The sequence below is a fragment of the Carassius auratus genome, chromosome 32, assembly GCF_003368295.1.
Source record: "Carassius auratus strain Wakin chromosome 32, ASM336829v1, whole genome shotgun sequence".
NCBI lineage: Eukaryota > Metazoa > Chordata > Actinopteri > Cypriniformes > Cyprinidae > Carassius > Carassius auratus.
Genome location: NC_039274.1, coordinates 29,255,084 through 29,279,256, shown reverse-complemented (window position 1 = coordinate 29,279,256; position 24,173 = coordinate 29,255,084). Strand labels below are relative to the sequence as shown.

General features: G+C 39.3%; 1 protein-coding gene across 9 annotated transcripts in view; it reads left to right on the top strand.

Moving 5' to 3' along the window:
- sox6 (SRY-box transcription factor 6) overlaps positions 1 to 24,173 on the top strand; it is a 145,345-nt gene that overhangs the window by 19,231 nt on the left and 101,941 nt on the right. For 7 of the 9 annotated variants that reach the window (XM_026216285.1, XM_026216287.1, XM_026216281.1 and 4 more), the window contains exons 3-4: positions 5,770 to 5,840; positions 14,688 to 14,738. In XM_026216285.1, the coding sequence (XP_026072070.1) occupies positions 14,695 to 14,738 (44 nt within the window). In that variant the 5' untranslated portion in view covers positions 5,770 to 5,840; positions 14,688 to 14,694. The remainder of the gene's footprint in view (positions 1 to 5,769; positions 5,841 to 14,687; positions 14,739 to 24,173) is intronic. The other 2 variants (XM_026216290.1, XM_026216289.1) reach the window with 1 other exon arrangement.

The following is a 24,173-nucleotide window of genomic DNA, read 5'->3' as shown; positions in this document are numbered from 1 at the left end:
TTTGGTCCCTGCAGTTCAGCACAAGCTCAAATTCTGGATCTCATTAATGGTCCTGATATAATCAATAAAGCATTTTGTGATGCTTCAAAATCAATATGTAAAAATCTTTACAACACTTTTTTTTCAGTTGTCAATATTTTCCTGTATGTATCTAACAGATGGCAATGCCTAATAAACATTGATTGATCTGCAACAAAAAACATTTTTGCAGTAGATGCTTTGTGAATGTTTGAGCAAATCTTTATCAGGCATCACCATCTTTAATACACGTAGGAGTCACAACATATACAGCTGAAAAATGTGTTTAAATAGAAAGTGTTGACAAAACTGAAGTATTAATTGATGGAATGCTTTAATAGATGCTTTTGACCTATCAGAATCTTGCTTATTTATTCTATTAATTGTTCAGCCCTATAGTAAAACCAGTGTGTTCTCTCTGAAATGCTTCATGTGAGTCAGTGAATGTCCAAACATTCAGCAATCATTTTTGTGTTATCCCACAAACTTGACCTGTGTGTACGCGCCTCATGCCTTTATCCGCGTATATGTTTCTCATGTCAATTGTGTGCGAATTATACCGTAAAAGTGTATGTGTGTGTGCGAGGCAGTTGTGTATGTGTGCTCCTGCTGCTTCAGGCTCTGGGTTCTTTGTCCTGTAGCACTCAGCGTGTCTGCCTCCTCAGGAGAGCCAGGGCTCTCTCGTCTGGCCACACAAAGGCACTGCCTTTCTTTGAGGTGTTAAAAACTTCCATTTATGCATTCCCTGAACAAAAAGCTCCCAGACCCATTTTCGAGGCCATTGGTAACACAGGCAGACATTGTGGCCATGCTTCTTCGGCACTCATTTCACAGATTCTAAAACCGGTATGTGGTGAACAGGATTTCAGCAGCTAAAATGCCCCGTGAGAGCATAGGCGATAAGAGAGTGAACGTCCGGCAGCCCGTAAACTAGAAGATGAGACCAGGAGAATAAACACATTATCTGGGAGAGAGAGAGAGAGAGAGAGACAGAGAGGCAGACTTGTTTCCATAACCTAACTCAATAGAAGGGATGGATAAATAGGGGGAGAAAAAGTGCTTTGTGTCATGGCTAGGGAATAAACTCCATCGACTGACGCCAAATCGATGATAAAAAAGACAAGAACCTGTTCTCTTGCTTTTGCTGCAATTGCATTCTAATCATGTGGTGAAGTGTGTGTAGTCTGCTTCACACAGAACCGCTGAGACTGTATTTGACCAGCTGGGACTTGAATTCCTCTAGGGGTGGATTTGAGGCCCATGGACGCCGGTCAAGCCCTTTCTTCCCCTAATACGGACTTTCGTTGTTGTTATTTCACAGCAAAGTTAATCACATGAAATGTTGTCTCCAATGTCGAACATGAAAGTCTGGCTTTGTTGTGGTGCTGTCTGCAAGTCCGAGGAGAGGGGATGTTTGATTTAAAAATCAGCACAACCTCCCCCATCCACGATGTGAGTCATGAAATGCGCTTTGTAAACACCCTCGGCTGTAGGCAGGCCCTCTTAACTTAAGCATGTGGACATTCAAAGAGGGAGATCAATGAAATGGGAAGTCTCTTATTTTATTCCTGTGAAAGAAAGTTGGTCTTTGTGGATCTGCTGCTCTTTCTGATGTGAATCCCACCTTATGGGTCATTTTTGCTTATCTGTGGACCTGAACAAAAACCAGAGTGAAAAATTGGCGCTCTTTTAGTGCATGAGTTTGAATTTGAATTGAACTGGCCACATCCCACAGGAAGTAGATTCGGGACCTCACAAGTGCATTAATTCTGCAAAGCTAATTGAATTTTATTCATGTAAAAATATGTAGTGTTCCTGTGCTCAGTGGTAGAGCATTACATTAGCAGCACAAAAGGTTGTGTGTTCGGTTCCCAGGGAACACACATTCTGTAAAAAAAAAAAAATATATATATATATATATATATATATATATATATAAATAACCTGAATGCACTGTAAGTCACTTTGGATAAAAGTTTCTGCTAAATGCATAACTGTAAATATTAATATTAAATATTAATTATTGTTAAACAGTTTCCATAGATGGAATTTAATTTCTATCTACTGTATCTAATTTTGTTTTCTATTTATTGTTTCTCTCTAAAAACCTCCAAACTTTAAGGCTTTATTCATTTTCTTCATTACATTTTTTATTACTTGTTTTTTTTGTTAAAAATTACGTGAATTTCTTTTACATTTCTTTATTTAAATTCAAAATGCATGTCTGCATCCTGTTTGCTACCTCAGCTCAAATTTGATTCAAAATCAGGAATTGAATTGGAATTGAAAGAATATCCTTAATTCACAACCCTTACATCTGTACTTAATATCTGGTACAGTGCTTTTACACCTGCAGATCTGTCAGCTGTGTGAGCGCACTAGCTGATTTTTGTCAGGAGGAATATTGGCTCTGACAAAAACACCACTTTAGCTCTTTTGCCCTTCCGCCCACTGCTGGGTGCGAGTGGCCCATCTTACGGCTCTGTTCTGTCTTATTTTCACCCACCCCCACCTCTTCTCCCATCAGTGGTCCTGCTGTTAGTACAGAGATAACCTGTCCTCCACCTGGTAAGAGACCGTCCTGCTGATGGGGGATATTGCCTCTTTTGTCCCAATAACTACTTCCCCTAAATCCCCTCTTAACATGTTCTGGACTTGGGGAAATAGGACATCTAAAGTGATTTTATTTTTTTTGCAGGTTGCTGGATCAGAAGAAAGCTAAGGCAAAGTTGATGCAAATGAAAATGTTCCCTCCTTAGGAGAGTACAGCATGTCCACGCTCAGAAAGATGAAGGATTTAATCTATATTTGACCCATCTGAACCACTTTGCCTTACAGTTCAGGCTCTTAAAGCTCTCTTATCGGTACACATTTGCAGCGTATTATGTAAAGCACGCTACAGTACTTCTCCCATTTTTGCAAATATATTTAAAACAAGCTGCCTGCATCTGCCGTGCGAGAGCATGGCCGTTAATATGAGGTTAGTCATTGATTCCCAACCCTCATCATATGATGGTCAAAGACACAGCGCTGTTATGTAGAGGACTGATCAAATCAGCCGAACCGACTGTACACGAACACATGCCTGGAATTTGTAGGCTCATTGGATTTCTGAAAGGACTTTTCTTTTCATTCTGAATTTTTCTTCTTAAAATGTTAAGAACATATATCGAATAAGGCAAAGATAACTTCCTCACTAATCTTTGACTCTTACATCATGCTGTTTGTGCATCCATTGGCTTGTGCACTTGGAGTCAGTTTGTGCTAGGGTGTTTGTCGGAGGGTCTAGCTGGAGTCACTGTCATATTCGATGGACTGGCCTCACCAACACGAGCTTTAAGCACCCCACTCAACCTCTCTGAAAATTACAGGACTTTTGAAATATCTGTTTTCATTTAAACAGCTCAATTCTTTATCCGATGCAGTGCGGCACATGACTAAAGGTTGTTTCACAGGTTGTTTCATCATTCATTTTTGGGTGCCCCCAAGTCTGTCCTCATGGGGTTTAATGGGCTTTAGCCTTTCATCTATTAATTTGCCAAGATGCTTGGCTACTCGAACAGTTCTTTCCTTTCTTCATCTCTCTTTATTTCAGCTCCCATTAGTACAATCACAGCTGCTTCATCATTGCAGTTATGGTCAAGCAGAGAAAAAGAGAGCAGAGCTCAACATGTGAGAATGGCAATTGTGGACACAATGAATCCGTAATAAAACTGTTGGGTGACTAATAAAAACAGGCTGGTGCTGATTGGAACTCTTTTAAATGAATTTATGATCTTAACACTACAGCGGCCCGTCACAATCTTTTATACATTATATGTATTATTATTACATTGGTATAATTATTTCTAATATCATTAGCAGCTTTTCCACCGAATTTACCTGGAACAATTGATCCCAGGATCTTTTTTTCCACAAGACTTGTTGCTGTCTGCTTTTCCATCACGGTCTAAAATTCAGAGAAGATTAGGCAAATAGTTTGGTGATGTAAGTCTGCGCGCATTTCTCAGTAACAAGTGCGCAAGTTTCAGACTTTTGTCCTCAGTAGTTCGGACTTCAGAGTGTGAATTCCCGTGGATGGGACGACCCAAATCTGGTAATTCTGCAAAGAGCAGCGCACTTGATAACGTCAGTCAGCACGCCTTGGCAACTGTAATTTTCCTTACATTATTTACAATAAGACGAAATATGAAATATTCACACTCAAAACTTTTTTCATCCAAATCAGTATAAAATTGGACTATTTTCTTTTGTTGCAAGCTTGTGATTTTCATAATTTTTCCCAATCAAATTATCATTTCAAGTTTCTTTTTATTTTATTTTTTGTCCCCCTGCAATTAAAAAAGAAACTAAATAGAAATATAAATAATTAAAATAAATAAAAATTAAAAGAAATAAAAAGAAACTTGAAGTTATAATTTGATTGGGAAAAATGATGAAAATCATAAAAACAGCCCCGTATTTATGAAAGCACAACAGGAATTAGTCGGATGTTGTATGGTTTACAAAGAAAAGGCATTTATAGAATACCACGACCATCAAGGGTTTCTGTGGCATGAAAGAGAGCTGGCACTAACTCTGTGAGAAATGTATGTGAGCATGTGTCACAAATACACACCATGTGTGTGTGTGGTGTGAACTGGGATGCAATCAGGCCTCTGGCATGGTCCTTTGAGAACGTGGAATAGACTGTCAGCTCAGAGGTGCTATTAAGATGACAACAGCTTTCCATTCACACAAGGGTCAGACCTCCTTCCTCTTTTCTCCCATTGTCACCTTCAGCCTCAAGGTTGCCACATTCAGATCCATAGGAGACCAAATATCGCAGTTTATTCTATTAACCCACCCTCCCACACAGCCGTTTACTTGGTCTATGAATTTGACTTAGATCTCCAACGCTTGCACAGGTTTTTGGTTCTAACAGAGATGGCGCAAATTGCAGCCAGATCAATTAGCGGTGACCTCAAACCCCTGTGTCCTTGTTTAATTGGTGATGCTGAGGCAGGCTAATTGTTTAAATCAGCTGGTAATGAGATTCCTGCTTGTTGTGAAAAACAGAATAATGTGGAGGAATGAACATCCGTGAGGTTTATGCAGGACTCTTTCTCTCTCTCTTTCCTAATCTACATCTTCCGTCACATGCAGGGGAGGTGTAGTGCTACACGTATGGTCTGATAATGGTGGAATTGGGTGTTGTCGGTGGTTTTGGTTCACCGTCTGTTTGTTTGTGTTTCTCGGTGGTGCCGCCGTTGCTGGAGGACCTCAGAAGACCTGCTAGAACTAGCAGTGCGTGTAACTAAATAAATCATTAGCGCTCTGCAGAGAGGGGAATTAGGGATAACAAGTGCTTTGTATGAAAGCCATTTATTAGTTGAATCAAACAGTGCAGGGACAGATTAATGAGGTATTAGAGAAGTGGACTCTAAACATTGTCTAGGATTGAGTTCCTCGGGGAGAGAGCAGAGGAACTGGAGGTTGAGTGGCGCTACGACTGTTTAACTTCATCTGCTGGGACTCTGACCGCCTGCCAGCACCCTCAATTCACTTCTCTGATATCCACATGATTTTCTGTTCTTCTGATTTGTTTTTACTCTTTTAAAGAATAATGCTTAATCAGCAAGAATGCATGAAATTGATCAAAAGTGACAGGGATTTACGTTGAAAGGAAGCCGAATCGGAGCTTTGACCGATGCTAATATGTGCACATAAATGTATTATGTACATTTAACATTTATTTTTGTTCTGTTGTAGGTCATTTTCATGAATTCGAAATCAACTCACCAGTGATCTTTGGGAGCTGGAGATAAAGTCTTTCTGTTTATGTAAGTAGAAACTTTACCTTCCGGTTAATGCATCTTGTCCAACATCACTTGTGTATCAACATCTGTTTTTTCCCCCATGATTGCTGCTGTCCCACCCCTTTATGTCTGTCTGCTATGAGTTTCAACTCAAGAAACCACTGTTCATGCTTCATCAACACAGGAAATGGCGGCCTTACACAAATGATTACAATGACGAGTGTGTTGTTTTGTTCTGTGTCACTTTCCTAGAACTAAAATTGCTTGCAAAACAGTCCAGAACCACAAGTGACTTCTATAAAACGCCACATATGAATGATTTTATGAAGATTAAAGTCTTTTCGTTACTATTAAAAGGCATAAAGTAGTCATTTGAAAACTGATTTGCCTGTTAGCATCTAAGTCTACATTCACTCAAACACACTTCCATCGGTGCGTACAGAGTGAATCTATTCTTTATGCTAATGCGGACTATGTTATTGGTTCTTCCAGGCTGCCAGTTGCCCTCAATAAGAGCATTCACAGCAATGAAGAAAGAGCCCATTTTAAAGAAACACAGACAGGGTCTTAGTAAACAGTCAATATACGGCTGCAGTTTTCTGCCACAATATGTCTTAAATGGGAGTTTTCTCTTTCCAGCCTAGTAATAAAGATCATATCTGGCAAAGTGTTGCTCCTGGTAATGTTGAGCAAACAAGCTTCCTGAAAGTTAAGTTCATATTAATCTTTTTTCAAATGTCACTTCGATATGAGGTGCAGGACAGAGTTATATTAGTGTGCACTGTTGGTCCTGCATAATTAGGCCACTGAGAATGGCATATTCCAGCTCAAAGTTCAGGGCCGCACGCTAATGCAGCAGCTTTATCCCTGTGATTTCAAGTCAAACAGCGTCTTCAGCTCAAATCAATACGCTCTATTACACCGGGGCAGGCGCTTTTTATTGTAGCTGCAGTTGTAGTGTGTGTCCCCGGCGTGTTAAGTCCGCTCTGAATGGCTGTCAGAGGAAAGAGAAGCAGATCGGTGAGGTGAGCTGAATGGTAAAAAAAAACTAAACAAAGGGGCCAGGAGCGATCATAGCTTTTATCTGCCCAGTTTGTAACTCTGAAGGGAAGAATCTTATAATGGAGGCCTGAAATATTATTGGACGATTGTGCTGGGAACAGTTATGATGCCACTCTCAGATTAACCTCTGCTCGACAGGCATGGTTTTTCATAGGTTTTTGTGATGTTTAAAATGGCAGTTTTTGTAATGGCGGAATTTCTGCAGTCGTTTTTGCCTTACCATTCAGGACGAGGTTACATGATCTGTGTCGTACAACCGCCTCTGAAAAACAGCTGTGGCCTGTATCATTCTAGGTCTTGTGAACACATAGTAATGTTGATATGTCACAGGGTCAGGTCTCTATTAAGGGAATGAAACGCTGATTGTTAGGCTGAATGAAGGTGAAAGGAGCACTTGAGTTAGAACAGTAAACATCAGGCCTATACGCTGGCCTTGCTCCAGCACTCAGGGTAACAGTGTAAGCCTTGTACTGTACATCAGGTTGGCGTTGTTTCAGCATTTAGACCGTTGCGAGTATGAACACTTACAGCAGAGCCAGCATTTTATCTTTCCATATTGAAAACTTTGAGATTTTTGTGTGTGTGTGTAGTAATAGACATTTAAAGTGTAGTCATTCAAGGATAGCCAGGGCCAATTTTTTTTTAATAATAAATAAACAGTAAGAAGTTTTAAGCTACTATGTTAACTAACTGTCTGAAAGGAATGTTTTGATTTCAAAACATATTTCATTTATTTAAACGCAAACTGGTTTTGCATTTAAACGCAATTGACGTGAAGGCCAAGCTTGCAGCGAGAGATACATTACTTTAAAGCTGTAAATATGTCCATTGTTTTTTCATGCTGTTTAAATATGAGGAAGAGAAGAAATGTAGCTATCCAATGTTCTTTCTCTAATAATCTGATGCTTGCCAGACCTATGAGACCTAATACACCTATTAATCTACATTCCTTTGCAACTCTAATCTGCATGTTTAATTAATCACAGAATGAGGCAGTAAGTAATTTGGGCGAATGCGTGGCTCGCATGCCCCCGATGTTTAATCACTCTTGCGGGAAGTCATTTGGAAACACCTGAGGAAGAGGCGACGGCATCTGTTTGAACAGGCAGAATGCACTCTTTGTCAGAGTGTAATAAAGCTGCCGGAGCCTTCCTTCAGTTTGCATTGAGCGTGTCTCACTGTTGATGTCTCTGTGGAGCCAGTGACTCCAGGAATGATTTTCTGTAAAAAAAGAAAAATTAAATAAACAGCACTCCTGGACCCCTAATGAAAATGAATAACCTTTGGGTGGTTATTTTCCCGTATATTAACAGTCTCTCTACAGCTAGGATTCTTCACTGACCCCTCTTCTTGATTGTTGTCATAGAGCCTGTTTAATAGATCGGCATTTTAATTTCATCAGTCCCATCGGGGGAAAAATATTTTTGATCTCTTCTCTCCACCCAATAGAACATAAAATTCCATCAGTGAGAATTAAGAATAAGATTTAATTGTTGTAAATTGAATTATTCTCATGAAATGAAGTCCTCAAGTCTTCAGATGTCTGCGATGGTTGAGGTCCTCGCTGAAGTATTTAGGGCACGGTATCTATTCGTTTTCTTATTAGCTCTCATGAGGTTTAGTTCGGTGATGCCAAAAGCATCATATTCTGGCTCGGCACGTATATGACCTAACATCCCAACAACACACTGCCGGCCTCTGATAAGGTTTATTCAGTATAGCATCCTTTTGATGTGCTTTATCAAATTTTCAGAAGAATTATACATAATATAAACTTGGCAGTCTTCCCTCGTCTCAAGGTAAAGACTCTTAAAGGCATCCTGTTATTAGATATATATGGCCATAGACGTACTGAGGAACATGTCATTAATCTCCTGGCTTCCACAGCTGGGCAGAGTAATGCATAACTAAAAGTCCTGTAAAATTAATGAATGATTCCAACCATGAACTTTCCTCCCAAAATGCAATGAATCCTCCTGAGCTGATAATGTGCCCTGACCCTGGGGTGTGAAATCCTTGTTTTGTTGAGAGTTGCCAGTTAATTGATTTGCAAATTATTTAAAGTTTGCAGGGCCCAAGGGAGCGCTCGGCTCTAATGATACCCATTCCCAGAGTTTCCTCCTCTCTGTAGTCCACTGCCTCGGTGCGATTGTAATAAGCTAATACACATTATCAAAGATTTACAGTGCATTTTCCCCAGTAGGAAGCACTTAATGAGAGGGAAACTTCGGCAATAATTCATCATTTAGCACAAAAACGATAATTTTGGTTAATAATTAATTGTACTTTAAATTTACAAAATTGTATTTAACTGTTGTTGTACATAAACACAGAATGTTTCATAATAATAAACTCAAAACTAAGCATTATATCTGTTTTTAGCTGTATTTTTAAACTATGCACATTCATTTTTCTTTTTGCATATTTTCTGCTTATTATATTGAATATATAAAGGCATAGTCTTGCTATGTAAATATTTGTCATCCACCTGCATGAAGCATATCTGAAAAGATGGCTTGTTCTGTTGTTTTGGACTCAAAGCAACTTCTCAAATTTGATTAGAGACAGTGCGCATTTGATTGTCGGGTTTAGCTCATTGACGTATCTTGACTTATCTTATTTTTTTGTTTGTGGATCCTTGGTCCATTCGCCACGGGGCCCAGTGTGACCACACAAGCTGCCCAAATGATTTTCACAAAAAAACATAGCAGCCTTTACATCTCACGTGCAATGAATGAATGGTGCACTTGAAAGCATTGTTGCGTTTTAACTTTATTGATCTTTGTTCTGTCTCCATCAACTAGCCCAAGTGTCAAATGAAGCTTAAAACATCATGGAAAAACCCTGTGAAATGAGGGACCACTTCGGAGACTTAATTGATTTGTTGTGTGGATGTAAGTTAAGAAAGACCTCACCTTTTGCGGGGCTTGTAAGTTTGTAAGCACACGGTAATGTGTCCATTAAGGGAGGCAGATGCTCAGCTGGTTGTGTTGTAGAGGAAAGGTGCACGGCATCTAACCCACTAAGTGGCTGTTTCTCTTTGCTAATATAAAAGAGACCCTGAGCCCTCATTAGCAAGCGCTGTCATTCAGACACAGAGTGTCAGCCTGATTTAAATAAAATGAAATGAAGATAGTTCTTTCTGGTCCCCTGGCTTCACTCATTGCCATAAACATATGCTCTGTGCCCCGCTTCTTTCCATCTTATTTATGACTTTAATTTGTTGTGTGGGCTGCGCTGGAAATCAAATTTAATACAATCCTCCCAGGGACCCTGTCATATAATAACATGGTAATTTCTGTGTATCCTTTTGAAAAATGAGGGAATTAATTCTTCCTGACATGTTCTAATTATTCCAGTGTGAACAGGCAAATCCAGTTTCTCTCTCTCTCTCTCTCTCTCTCTCTCTCTCTCTCAGATAAGTGTCATAGGCAGGCACGCAGCCTCGATGGGCATTTAGGTGCTAATGCTGACCAGCAGTGAATTTAATTTGAAACATGAGCAGACACCTTTCAACACACCTTCGTAATGTTGGGTTGCCTCGCACAGATTAATTCACTACTCCTCAGGGTGGGTGAGCCAGGGGGCTTGAGACTGAAGGATGGGACACCGGTGTTGTTAGAGAGAGTGTATTTCAGAGCTGTGGTGGTGGGGTTGCTGGGTCTGTCCGCTCTTCTTTTGTGATGCCGTTTGGAGGTGTGTGCACGCATATGACAGGAGGACACCCATGAGACGTGTTTGGATCTGTGGACGGAGGGTTTTTTTTCTCTCCAGTTTCCAGCAGTGTCAAAACCAGCCACTTCGATATATTCTGGTGTAGTTTGGTATGGAATCTGTTTCTGTTTTTTTTTTTTTTTTTTGTCTAAACTTGTTCTTCTCTGTATGCATTTATGCATTTAGCAGATACTTTTATACAGGAGTTACAGTAATATCTGTTTTGTGTCCGCTGGAAAATTAACGCACAATTTAGGTGTTGCTAGCATTAGATATGCCAGCTGAGTTACAGAAAAGGCTCGGTTAAGAAGGAATGCAGTTGTAGTTGTTCCAATATGCCATATTCTCAGAATTTTACAGCAGTTATATTAAAATGAAAAATATTTGTATTGTTATTATTATTTTATTATTATTATTTTTTATAAAATTATATTTATATATAATTTATATATAATATAATTTGTATTATTATCACTAGTATTTGTCTAATAAATAGTACAATTAATAATATTACACATTATTGCTATTTTTACTATTACTAATATTACTAATAATATTATATGTTGTTATTAGTAATTGATTGATTAATTAATATTGTCTTACACAAACAAACACACACGCTAAATAAATAAACCTTTTTTTTTTTTATTAAAATTAAACAAACAGAAATTGAGTGAACCTTTGGGTCGAATTAAATCCACAACTGATTTGGTGTGTTCTGTTTGTGTGTGTTATAAAAGAAGACCTCCAAAATTCTGACGTCATGTGCGCTGAAGAATAGAAGCGCCTTATAGTCTGTGGGTGTGGTCGCGTTGAGTCTGCCTCGATCTGATTGGCCGAGGCGTCGCATTAACACATCCCAAACCCTAAGGGTTTAATCAGTCCAATCTTGACATGCTGGAGGAAGTCGTGGTCATCTTCCTCATTGAATAAATGGTTCGTTTTGGGTACTTCAGTTTTGTACCTCAAGACTTTTGCTGTTTATCTAGTTTGTGGCCTTTTCTTTTGAATGAAGATGCAGCAAGATGTTTTTTTTTTCCTGTTCCTAATGAATTATCTATGAATCTATAGATCAGTTCTGTGGTAGTATGTAGGATAAGTTTAGTCACGGAATCACTGGGATCTCCATCTCTGTACGGTAGCCCACCCACTCTCTATAGCACTACATTAATTCAGCCAGTCAGTTTGACTCAGAGTTAGAAATGTGCACTGCGTTAGCGAGGGGGGCCGTACAGAAGCCGTGTTAATAGCAAGGGCTTGTTGTCCATATGGTACTGTTTTAATAGAGCACATTTGTTGCAGATGGTGGGAGACTTCGCTTGGGCAGAAGCAGTTCTTGGCAGGTCCTGGGTTCTTTGGAGAAAAAGGCGCATGAAGCTCAACGTTTAACGCTGATGTTGATCTTCGCTGTTTTTCATTCAACAATCCGTTGCCCTTGAAACATGGTCTGTTCTAAATTTAAGCCTCGCTTTATTCTGTTTATTTTTTTCTTTTCGATATGCTGAGACAATACTGTTGTGGCTCAGTCACTTTTTTCTCGGCTCGGCCTGTAAACCGCAGTTAGATCCTCACACACAAGGATCCTAGTTGTCTCAATTTTTACAGTGAGTTATTTTTTTCAGCAGCCAGAGGGTAAGAAAATTGAGGGAAACAGAGAAACTTATCACTTCAATGCTACTGTTTCAAGGAACATTTCTCTCACTTTATATAAGACAGAACTAGGTATTACTGAGGACCAGAGCTTGATAATTGTCATAATAATTTAGCATTTGTTCAAAAAATGTTTTTGTTATAAATGTATTTTTGCTAATGAAATTAACCTTCTTTTATAACCATTGTGGCATTATTTATATGACATTTAAGCACTTTATAGATACAGTGAACACATAATAATAATAATAATAATAATAAAAGATTCACAGAAGTATTTACTAAAAAAATGAGATTCAGTATTGATAACAACAGAACAATCGAAATAATAATAATAAAACTTTTTTTAATTAGATTTTTTGGGGTGAAATGATACCTGGACTGCGATTCACCCATGAAGTGAATTCAAACTGAACAGAATTGAAACTAAATAGATAAAAAGCCTTAATTTCCAACTCGAAGTGCTTTAGGCCTTGCCCATGTTGACAAGTTATTCTGTATTGTGCCAGAGATCTCCCTTGACATTTATAATGTGTTATTCTAACTAGTCTATTTAGATGTTTCATATTCCTTACTCTCTTTTATTTTGCCGATTTCATATCTGACAGTCCATCCACACTTAAATCAAAACGCTCCTCTCTTTTTGCTCAGAGCGTGCACTCCCCAAGAGAGACTGTCAGCATGTGTGTGTTTTTGCTGTCTTCTAGCTGCCTCACTAATAAAAGCAAGAGTTGGAGAGAAAAAGAGTGTGAGAGGAGGGTGTGCGAGAGTGTGTGTGTGTGTGTTTTTAACACTCCCTCAGAATGGTGAGGAGACACGCTTGATTGCTTCTGTTGCATTTTTACTGTTGTTTTCTCGCGTTGTCACTGCTGTGGTAGCACTTGGGTATTATGTGAGCACAGCGCCCATGGCTGAAAACACTCCTTTCCCATCCCCCAAACACCCCCAGACACCTGACTGTGAGAAAAGTCTCGACGGGTCTTACGGGTCCTCTGGCCTGCTAAGTGCTGGCCAGCCTGAAAGGCGCAGTGTCCTTGGGGTTCTCTGATCTCACTCTTTCCATTCTCTCAGTGGCTTTGTGTCTACCGGTCCACAGCAGCACAACTCGCCATCGAGAAAGAGAGAAAGAGGATGAAGGGAGGGGAGAAGCATGGGGCAAATTACACCCATGTCACTGAAAGCGAAAGCATTTAGGAGGCAGAAGACTGAAAGTCTTTTGACTGTGATGTGTCTCTTATTTATGATGATGATGATGATGATGATGTGAGAGAGGGAGTGCAGTGTTAGAGCATGAGAGAAATCGCTAATTAGTTTCAGCACTTGATGAATTCCGTCCTACAGTACTTTTTTTTTTAATTAAACAAGCTCTGGAAGAGCATCATCTCCAAAAGTAAGAGATCTGATACAGATTTTGAACTTATATTACAGAGTAGACAGGGATTTAAAATATAAATAATGGCCTTAGAAAAAAGTTTTAGAATATATAGTGATAATATCAAATGTATGTTTGTGTGTATTCAATTTTATTAATTATAATTAAGTAAATAAATAATGTACCTTTGAATAAATGAAATGTATATGTGTGTGTGTGTGTGTATATATCGACTTCACTTCTATATTTATTTAGCTTAAGCTAATAAAATTAAGTTACAGTAAATAAATATGTTAATAGTTAGCAATAGTTAATATGATGTATACCTATATATGTATGTGTGACTATGTACATGACTTTTAATTATACAAGTTTTTCACATTATTATTATTATTTTAGTGTTCTGTTTTTTATTACATTATTGACATTTTCTTTTGCACAACAGTTTATTTTACTATACAAACAGACACTTGATCTTTATAAGTCATATATGTATGTATATCTTGTAAAGACCAAAAACTGCGACTAATGGAAACCCTCTGGAGACAATTTCCAAACATGTGCTCCCAAATTTGTGGCATTAGACTTCTAGAGCAGCCTCTGCACGTGGTGATATTTTGACCACATCCTCCCGCCTCCCTGTGTGTTCACGGCCCAGCATTGGCTCAGAGTTGGCCCCGTGTGGGCCCCTGTGGTCCAGCTCCTAGAAGTCGCTGCGGCCCCGCCACACATGGTCCACAGCTGGACCACCACACGCTGCTTTGGGAGGAGCAGCGACCCAGGAACCACTGTCATACGATAACATATCATCAGAAATGGGATTGGAAAACCAATGTACTCTAATGACAAATGTCTGTTTCTCCGAAAAGATGGATGAAAAGCTATTAGTGGAGCTGTGGGGAGTGTTACATCTTTGTTCTTGCATTTGGTTTAGAAGATAAAAATGTTTCAGGGATAGCTGAGGATGTGTTGGTGGTTTTGTCTGTTTTCTCCCCTGTTACTGTTTTAAAGTTGCAATGCTAACTTGTGTTCGCTCAGTTACAATGGCTCTCTGTGTATTTCTCCTGCTACAGAACCCAAATGCTGAACATGGAGGGCTTTCTGCGTAGCAGCTTTTTACTGAGGTTAGTTGCTTTAGTTTTTCTGTTGTTGCCACAGGGTGTCTGCCGGGCTGAATTCATCTGTCCTTTCACAGCTCTAATATCATACCACCTAGCACTAGCCAACTTGCAGGATGATGTGTTGTCTCCATCTGTGTTTGTGTGTATGTGTGCAAGTTTTAACTCAAAAATGCAACTCCTTCACACACCCCTTCTACAGATAATCAGACTTAAAGCATTTCCCCCTTCACACTAGTGGTTGACCGATTATGTGTTTTTTGACAGCCAATGCCGATATCTTGGAAAGGAGGGGGCTGATAGCCAATATAAAGCCGATATTATTTTATTATTATTATTAATAATCATAATAATATTTAAGAAATTTAAAATTATTTGACAATGGATTAAAAGTTAATGTGTTAGACAAACATACTTATACTTTAGATGACAGTATTTTTCACAAATATTTAATACAAATATAATTAAAAAGAAAGTAAACACTGTTGCCAACAGGTCACTCAGTATTTTATGAAGTTTGTGTGCACTGGGAATCATATTTTTCAAATAAAGCCAGGGTAACCCTCATTTTAAATACAGCACAGAGAAAATGACATGAATATGACAGTGGGCATATGCATAAAGTGCAGCATAATTTGAAATCACGAGTTTAAAGTTTAAGGCATTCAATTCACATGGACCGACCATCACACAGAGAAACACGCGGTCATGCTGGATACACATATACACTTCACAAGATCTCACAGCTGGATTCGACTAAGTTTGTAAGGTTTTGTGAAATTAAATGTTCATTAGTCATTCAAAGATTTGTTTAAATTATATTTAAAAAGCAGATATTAAAAAAATTCTAAATATCGGCCAAAGCCGATATATCGGTCACCACTACTTCATACATCCTGTGCTGCCCATCCCAGCCCCTGTCAGTCAGCAAGTGATAGACAGGTTTCCCTCCCCATACTGCATGCACGTCTGTCACTTTCCCCTCTGCCCCAGCTCACTGATTGGTCAAGTTTTGAGTAGGGCGGTGCTTAATTTGTGATTCTCACCATTTTCTGTTTTGTGTCTTTGTGTTATAACTGCAGCCACAACGAGTAAAGACCTCATTACCCCATCCCCTTCCTGTGACTCTAATTAAGAATTTGTGCTATGTGTCTGTGTGTCACTGTGTGGAAGTAAATAACAGTGAGTGTGTTAGCCATTGGCTGTTCTGTCTCTGTGCAAAGCACCTTCCTCACACTTGAATTGCTAGCAACCCTAATTAGTGATCTCTCATTAAAAACAGCAGCAGCAACATCTGCCTTTCAAAGCTGCTGTCAGCCAAACTTTGCTAAAGCTAATGAATCCCCTTTGATTTCTTTTTCAAAAGGTCATTTATTTGATTAAATTAATAAAACAATTTATTCTCTTTCCAAGCTGTCAGAAAACATGAAAAAATAACGAATGCTATTTAGTTCATTTATTTCAATAGATATTTGTTTTAAAAAAAAAATTAATTCACAAATACAGTAAAAAGATCATTGTATATGCTGCACTGTCCAATATATTTAAAAAACTTTCAAATTGTTATATTTAATTCAATGTTTTACTTGTCTTTTCATTGTAATTATTAAGCAATTTCTAAATTTAACTAAATCCTACACCAATATATTTTTCATTAAGTCATTGGAAGCTAACTGAGAATGAAACCTAAAGGAGCAGGATAGACTATCTCTGATCCCTTCTGCATATTCATATGAAATGGCTGCAAGATTTGACCCGAGACAAGAGGTTTTCGGTGTGTTTGTGAGTGATCACATGCTCTAAGGACAGTCTGTGGCAAAAAGAATGCATTCTTTATTGATTTAATTCAGCTTGATAATCTGTGAAGAAATGTACAATTATTTTATTGTAATAGTTTTACGTTGTCATTCAGGCATTCCTGCAGCTGATGAATTTGTTGTCAGACAAACGCTGGCAGCAGGATCTGGTAGAGCATGCTGGATTATTGTCAGCTCAATGCTTTTATCTGCCTGACTTCGTACTAATGTACTGTATGGAGGATTGTGTTTGACTGCAGCCACCTGTTGCAGGAGGATAACAAAATATCTTGGGACAGGACTAGTGGGTGGGGCAGTAGGTTGAGAGAGGAGAGAGGTCAGAGACACCTTATCACTTCCTCACTAAACCTTCAAAATGTTCAAACCTTAACCAAGGAATTGTGCACCATTTTAGTTCTTCCCAAAGCTTATGTTTTTCCTTTTATTTTTCTGAGTAACCACTTGATTAAACTGGAATAAATGCATAAAATGCATGGTGCATTAAAGTAATGTGTGATGGAGAAAAATTTTTCAAATAAGCAGGAACATAAAAGCTAATATAGACAAGAATGTTATTTTGCCCCCCAAGAGGCAAAAATGTTTTTTTTTTTTCTAATATATTTTTTACCGCATGAACTGTGAAATCAGAAAATGACTTTCTAGTAATGATCTCTAGTTTGTAATATTTTCTGTACTGTACCAACAGTCAGAATGATACTCTCCCAGCCAGTCCATATTCAAATGTCTAATATAGTTATCTTTACATTTTGAATGAATTCAATCAAGTGCTGATCAGTCACTTTATTATGGGGATTTAAGTTTTATTTTCAATTTTACTATATTTTCCTCATAATAAAACAAAAGAGAACCTTAACATCCACTGTTTCTATTGTCAATGTAAAAACATAATGTGTGTGTGTGTGTGTGTGTGTATAAAGTCTAAGAGAGAGAGAGATGTCTCCAGCAGTACTAGTCTAATCCCAGAGGAGAGGACCTCCTCCTCCATCTCTGCCATTATTTGATGTAATGAAAGGAGAAAGTGTGTAACAGCTAGATTGTTAATTAATTTACTCTAACAAGATGAAGATAAATGAAGCACACTGAAGGTTGACTAGGCAAAGGGGGCCCACTTAGCATTCGCTCTCCCCTCGGCCTCTGCTTGCTCAAACAAAGATCCGTTCTCACAACCGTCAGCACATGAGGATTCAAATGACTAACTGCCTTCATCGCTCTCAAAAACTCATTTCAGATTTGACTCTAACTTTCAGTCCCATATTGACCTAGATTTGAAAGACGAAGGGGGGAAAAAAGCTCAAAATAAAATCTCTTAAGTTTTTAATGTGCTGTGATTTAATCGGATTCCAGCACTTCTGGACTGTTGCTCATTTGCCATGCATCTTCATGATTAATTGATATTATTCTCTATGGTTAGTTATTTTGTTTATAGCTATCAGTCACTTCATTGACATGTTTGCGTTCGGCTTATGAGCCTTAGTTTAGTGACAGCTGAGCTGGAAATGTTCAACCTTGGCTTGCTTGAGTGTAGAATGGAAGCAGTATGGCAGGGTCATTTTTAATAAGAGACACAGAGATAATTCTGAGTAAACACGGGCTCAGATCTTCATGGTTCTAGCACACGGAGGCTACCTAAGCCTCCTGTGCCCAGAAGATGTTCTTCTATGGCCCAGCACCATTCACTATATGAATAGCAGCGGGCTAATGCGGATTGGTGGTTATTTAAGCGGTGAGAAAAAGAGGCCCAGACACACACACAAAAAGAAAAGCCAGACAGTTGTCTTCATCCAAGCCCTTTTTTCAGCGTTCTATCAAAGACCTTCTTTGCCAGACAATTCAACATGGGCCCCGCATGGCAGAGCAGACCAATCACCGTGGCACCCATTCTCTGCTCCTTTATTTTTCAAGTCGCCAACAATAGCTTGTTGATTGTGTGGAGAACACCAGCACAATTACCTTCTCTGTTGTTATGGCCAAGCGGCGTTTTAAAGTCCGCTCTTCCATAATAGAATTATTATTGTTATTCTTATAGCAGGGCCTCTGGGGAAGGAATAGCTGCTCCCAGTATGTCATTATTTTGCAAATGTTCGATTAGCTCCTCATGAACTGTGCCGCAAGAATCACAGCTAATTAGACAGAGGGAGCGTTGCCGCTGGCCCCTCCAGCTCCTGAGTTAAAAGGTACCACTTGATGGGCCAATAATATAAAGAAAGGTGGTAAAAAGAGGGATTAGAGCTGTTGCCCTAGTAACTCCAGCTTCCATCTGTGAGACGAACAATGGACTTGTGTTCCTCTACCACCTCTGATTGAAAAATAGAAGCGAAAGAGCTAGCGCTCTGAAAGGACAAGACCCTTTTTAACAACAAAGTGGAATTCTGGCCTAATAGGCTCTTTGGTAAAAGTTGTTTGGTAAGAGCGGGGGGAGATGGTGGAGACGAGAGGTCGTCACGTAATCCGAGGACAGCAAAGGTCGGTGTCTCGCAGAACAATAGCATTTTGTTTTAGGAGTCATGTTCGTTCGGCGCCGTCACGGGTGCAGGACCTGCAGGTTGGCTCTCGACACTTCTTGAAAGGAGATAGAAAGGGAGGAGCAGAGGGAAGTGATGCAGTTTAGCAAGCAGGAGCAAAAGTGCTGCACAGCCAAAACCTTCTTGTTCCTAACCGACTCTGAATAAACACTGACTAGATTTATGCCTAAAATCTGGAGGAAAATAAGTTGTCCAATTAGACTGATCTGTCAGATGTTGTTTCTATGGCTTCCAGTCATTCCCATCGCTATTCCCAGTGCAGTGGTGTAGAGACGGAGGGAGAACAAGTTTCTGCACGGCTCTGTTTCTTCCCGACACTTTGTTCGCCTGACAACCACGACCTTAGCAGTTTTCCTGCCTGCGCTTGACTTTTCTTGCTCTCTCTCGATTTATTGAAATTGTCCAAAATAAATAGGTGTGTATACACAAATAATATTATTCTGACATTCCGCGCTTCTAGTAGTTCATCAGATTTGACATCAGATTTTAAATGCTGTCGTATCACATTACTTTTTGTTTAAAAAAAGAAATAAATATCCCAGTGTGGCTAATACTGAAGCACAAGTAAATGTATGCATTAGTTACTAAATAAATATAAATTAATGAACACAGTAAATTAATAAAAATTATTAAATATAAAAAATATAATTATTAAAATAGTAATATATATATATATATATATATATATATATATATATATATTATCAAGATATTATTATTAAATTATCTGTACATACATTTTTTCAAACCATTTGTCCGTCCTTCAAAAAACATTTGTCATGCATTTAAAGTGAACAAAGAGCCATTAGGGCTTTTTGCCAGGGACAATATGTTTATGATCTGCAATCTCCGTCCCTCCGTGTCCCTCTTTCACTTTATATCCCCTATTAGCAGTGGAATATGTCCGCTCACATTAACCTAATTTATGGTTAGAGCCCCTGTAACAGCAGCACAGGTTAATGAATTTGGCATTACTGAGTAACTGTTATCGAGCGCTGAGGAGAAGCCAAGCAGATGGGAGAGACTGTAAAGCTCCCTGCTTTGCATGACGACGGTTGAAAGAATGATAGAAAAGAAAATGTGAGCACATGATGAGCCCCTCCATCCACCTGCAGAACAATTGTGTGGGAACCTCCTGTTTGCTGCTACCCGGACATTTCTGGCTCATCAGAATATATTTTGCAAATCATGTACCAAGCCTGAGTCAGCTAAATTCTGAATGGAATTTCTACATTATTATCTTTAATTTGAGGTAATCAGTTTAGCATGGAAAACGGTTCTTGGTTAAGCCACCCTGGAATACAGATGTTTTGACAGCAGACCTTTTGTATTCCCTTTTTCCTTTTTTTCCCGAGCACACACACACACACACACACACACACACACACACACACACACACACACACACACACACACACACCAACACACACAAAATGTATATCAAAATCTATATAAATGTAAAATGTATATTATATGTTTTATTACTTATTTCTAAAATGAACTCAAATGTTTTAAGTACACATTTTATGTATAATTTTACAAAGCTTTTTTACTTAACGGAAAATCTGAGTTTGCCTCAGATTTTCCATTCACATTGATACTGTGTTTGGCTAACGGTATTATGTTGTGACATGCCAAACGATTCATGACTGTCCGTTACATCGTCCAACACAATGAGTCTTAAGAAAACTGCCTGGTGATGACTCACTGGTGCTTTCATTCCATCCTCTCTCTCTCTCTCTCTCTCTCTCTCTCTCTCTCTCTCTCTCTCTCTCTCTTTTCCTCCATCAGCATCTTTTATTCCTCTCTTCTGCTTTCAAGGCACAAGTACTTCCGCTCTCTGCCTCGACACATTTGTGCATGGCTCACCAACCCTTTCAATTTAGATTTCAATTATCATGTTAGTTTTGTGATTAGATTGTGTCCTCCAGGAATCCAACCTCGCTCTCTCTTTCTCTCTCTCTTCCCCTTCCACTCTGCAATCAGATTGGATCTGATGAATTGCGGCTGTAATTACGGGAAGTTATTGAATATGCAGATCGCTGATGACTAGCAGTGTATCTGTTCATAGTGCATTAACTCTAACTGTATCAAACGAGAAGCTTGTTCAAGATCCACTCAAGTAATGAGAGAGGGCCAGTGGATGCCATTAGCCAGAAATAATAGCACGCTTGAAAGGGGCGAACTCAATTAAGACCTATGTGGTCCCATTATGGTGCCTTTGTTTTATTCCCTGCGTGAACGTGTGAATGTGTGTGTGTGTATGATATAAAATTGAGTTTTACAGCTCGTTTTCTGGCCAGGTCAGCGGATGAAGCATTGTGACCAGCGGTTTTGCCGTAAACACACAATGAGTAAAAGTTTCTGCTGGGTGGTTATGAATTGTTCAGCGTGAGGAATTTTCCCAGCTGACTCTGACCGGTCTTTGTAAAGGAACCATGATGCAAACTCTGAGACTGATAGGTTGCAGTCGGATGGGGAAGGATGTCAGGGTTAGAGAGAGAGATAGAGGGAATTTGTAAAGTAAGTGTTTGAAGCTGTTGCCTGTGTCCAAACCTTGACCGCTGGGTCCACGACATAATCACTCACACACACAAGCACACCTCGTATCACCCCGAGTATGTCAAGCTGCTTTCCCAACAGTTAAATAGCAAGGGTGCCAGGGCTCTAGACTCATTCTTCTCACTGGTCACTCTGGTGCGACTAATACACCCAAAGCGCTCGCACTGAAGGTGCCTCTCTCAGTCTCTTCACATGATCATTGAAAGCAAGCTCTGCGGCACACGCAGTATGGAGCAGAGCAGACCATGCACTCGCACAAATGAGACCACGACAAAGTTTAATTTGTACATTTTCAAAAGATTGCAAATACGGTCATTTTGGTTGCGATCTAGAGCCTTGGGTGCTGCAGAGCGCTGTAATCTACACTTGACTTTTGAGCTCATAATGTGACATACCACATTACACAGAGACTCAGACAGATGCTCACTAACTGGCCAAGAGATGGTCAGTGTTTTAAAAGTGGAAGGCCCAGTGAAGTGGTAGCATTAAATTACCTAACCTGTCAGTCACAATTTCATTTTCTTTTCCGTCTTCCCCCTTAAGCCAAGAGCAGTTAGAGCTTGAGCTAAGTTCATTCTAAAAGACAGTCATTCGAAACCTGTATGACTGTTTTGAAAAGATGTTTTGAAAGATGTTAATTCTGATCTTTTCTATACAGTGACAGAAAGAAACATTTATGTTTTTCCTAAGAATATTTACAATATTAGGTACCTGTATGATGCTTGTATCTAGATTATTGCAAATCATACCTGTGTCCTTTTTTTAAGTTTTTCATTTGAAGAAATATTAATATTTATACTCACTGGTGAAAAAAAAAAATCTTACTCTAAACTGAACATAAAAGTTGGCAACCCTGCAACAATATAATCAAATGAGCTAAAACAGTACACACGATCATGCTAGAATGAGAGATTACAGTGCGTGAGCTGCCTGTACAGTACTATTTATCTCACTTATTTCTCATCTCTCCTGAAATGACTCTGGCTAGGAACGTTTTCTGACACATACACACACTCTCCGCAGGCTTAAACTGTATCTGGCTAAAAGGCCCACTGTTAAATATTTACCCTAAAACTGTCTCCATTTGCTGTGGAGGTGACATCAGAACAAAACAGAAGGAGCATCTGCTGGCATTATAATTTCATAACGCCACATAAAATGTGTTGTTTGTCGCCTTTAAAATGCAGCACTTTTATGAATAATGCAGCTCTCGATTTCAAGAGGAAACACTTAGAAGTTGGATTCATAAAAAATAAATCACCAAGTTATTTTTTTTCCCCTCTGTGATCATAAGAGAAACTGTTAAAAACATAAGTGCCACCACAGTAAATGAAGCAAGCTCATCAAACAATGCTAGTTTGTTAGCCGCAGCGTTAGTGAGACTCCGTTTCTTTGTAACTGCTGGATTATGGGTCTATTTAGACTCTAATTAGTGTTCATTTCACGAGTTTCCAGTCTTAAATGTGTATTAATGTAATGACAGAGGACGTGTTTGTTTTTAGGCGTCTAAGTGGAGAGGCTTAAAACAGGCTAGCTAAATTAGCACATCCATTCTGACTGGTACTCTAATAACCTCTGCGGATTAACTTATGACCCTGTTTGAGAACTCAGAGCTCATGGCCACTGGTGCTCTGGTGGACCAAACTCACTGTAGTTAAGGCTCTGAGAGGCTTTAGCTTCTGAACTGCTGGCCGTTGCTGCCTGCTTCCGTGTATATTATTAGGTTAATAAGATTTCACTTGTTTACACCAACCGTTAGCTTAACTCGAGGTCAAAGAGGTGGCTTAAACTTGTGGAATTGACTTATTAAGAAGGCTCAAGTAGCATTGTAGTGAGGGGTTAAATCTCACACACACACACACACACACACAGACACAGGCAGGGTGCCACACGACGTGCATCGAGCACGGGCTAGGTGCGTGCTCTCTGTTTTTTAGCTTCTGATAACGCATGGATTGCGAAAGATGACCTTTGTCGGTGGCTAACTATTGTTTGCGGATTGGTTGCACTCTCCGCAGGCTGTGAAAGACACATCTGCTGCCTCGCACGCAGAAACAGAGAGGGATAAATGGAAGGAGGGGAGGGAAGACCTGTGCCACACGTCCCACACTGCCACAATACCTATCTGCTTTTCAAATATTTGTCTGGCCTTCGCTACCTATTTACTTTCCCTGTGTTTGCTTTGCTTATTCAAGTCTCTCTGTACCAGATACAGTGTTACCAAAGACTAGATGCTACAGTCTCTTTGTCCTGGGTTATTGACCTCCTTGCTATCAGAGGGCACATGGACATTTTCTTTTGTTTTATAGTTTGGTTTCAATTTGATCTTTCTCACAATCTCCTTCTGACCAACGAGACTCGCTCTCTCTCATAAATACGCTAGTGTTCTGGGTTGCTCTGAGCTTCGATGACAAACAGAAGCGGTGTTAATTTGCTCACTGCTCTCTCACTCTTCCCACAAGCCCTTCGCTGAATGGCCCAGCTCAAAATGTGTATTTGTTTAATATGTTTTTGATTGATTCGGTGTTGATGATCTGTAC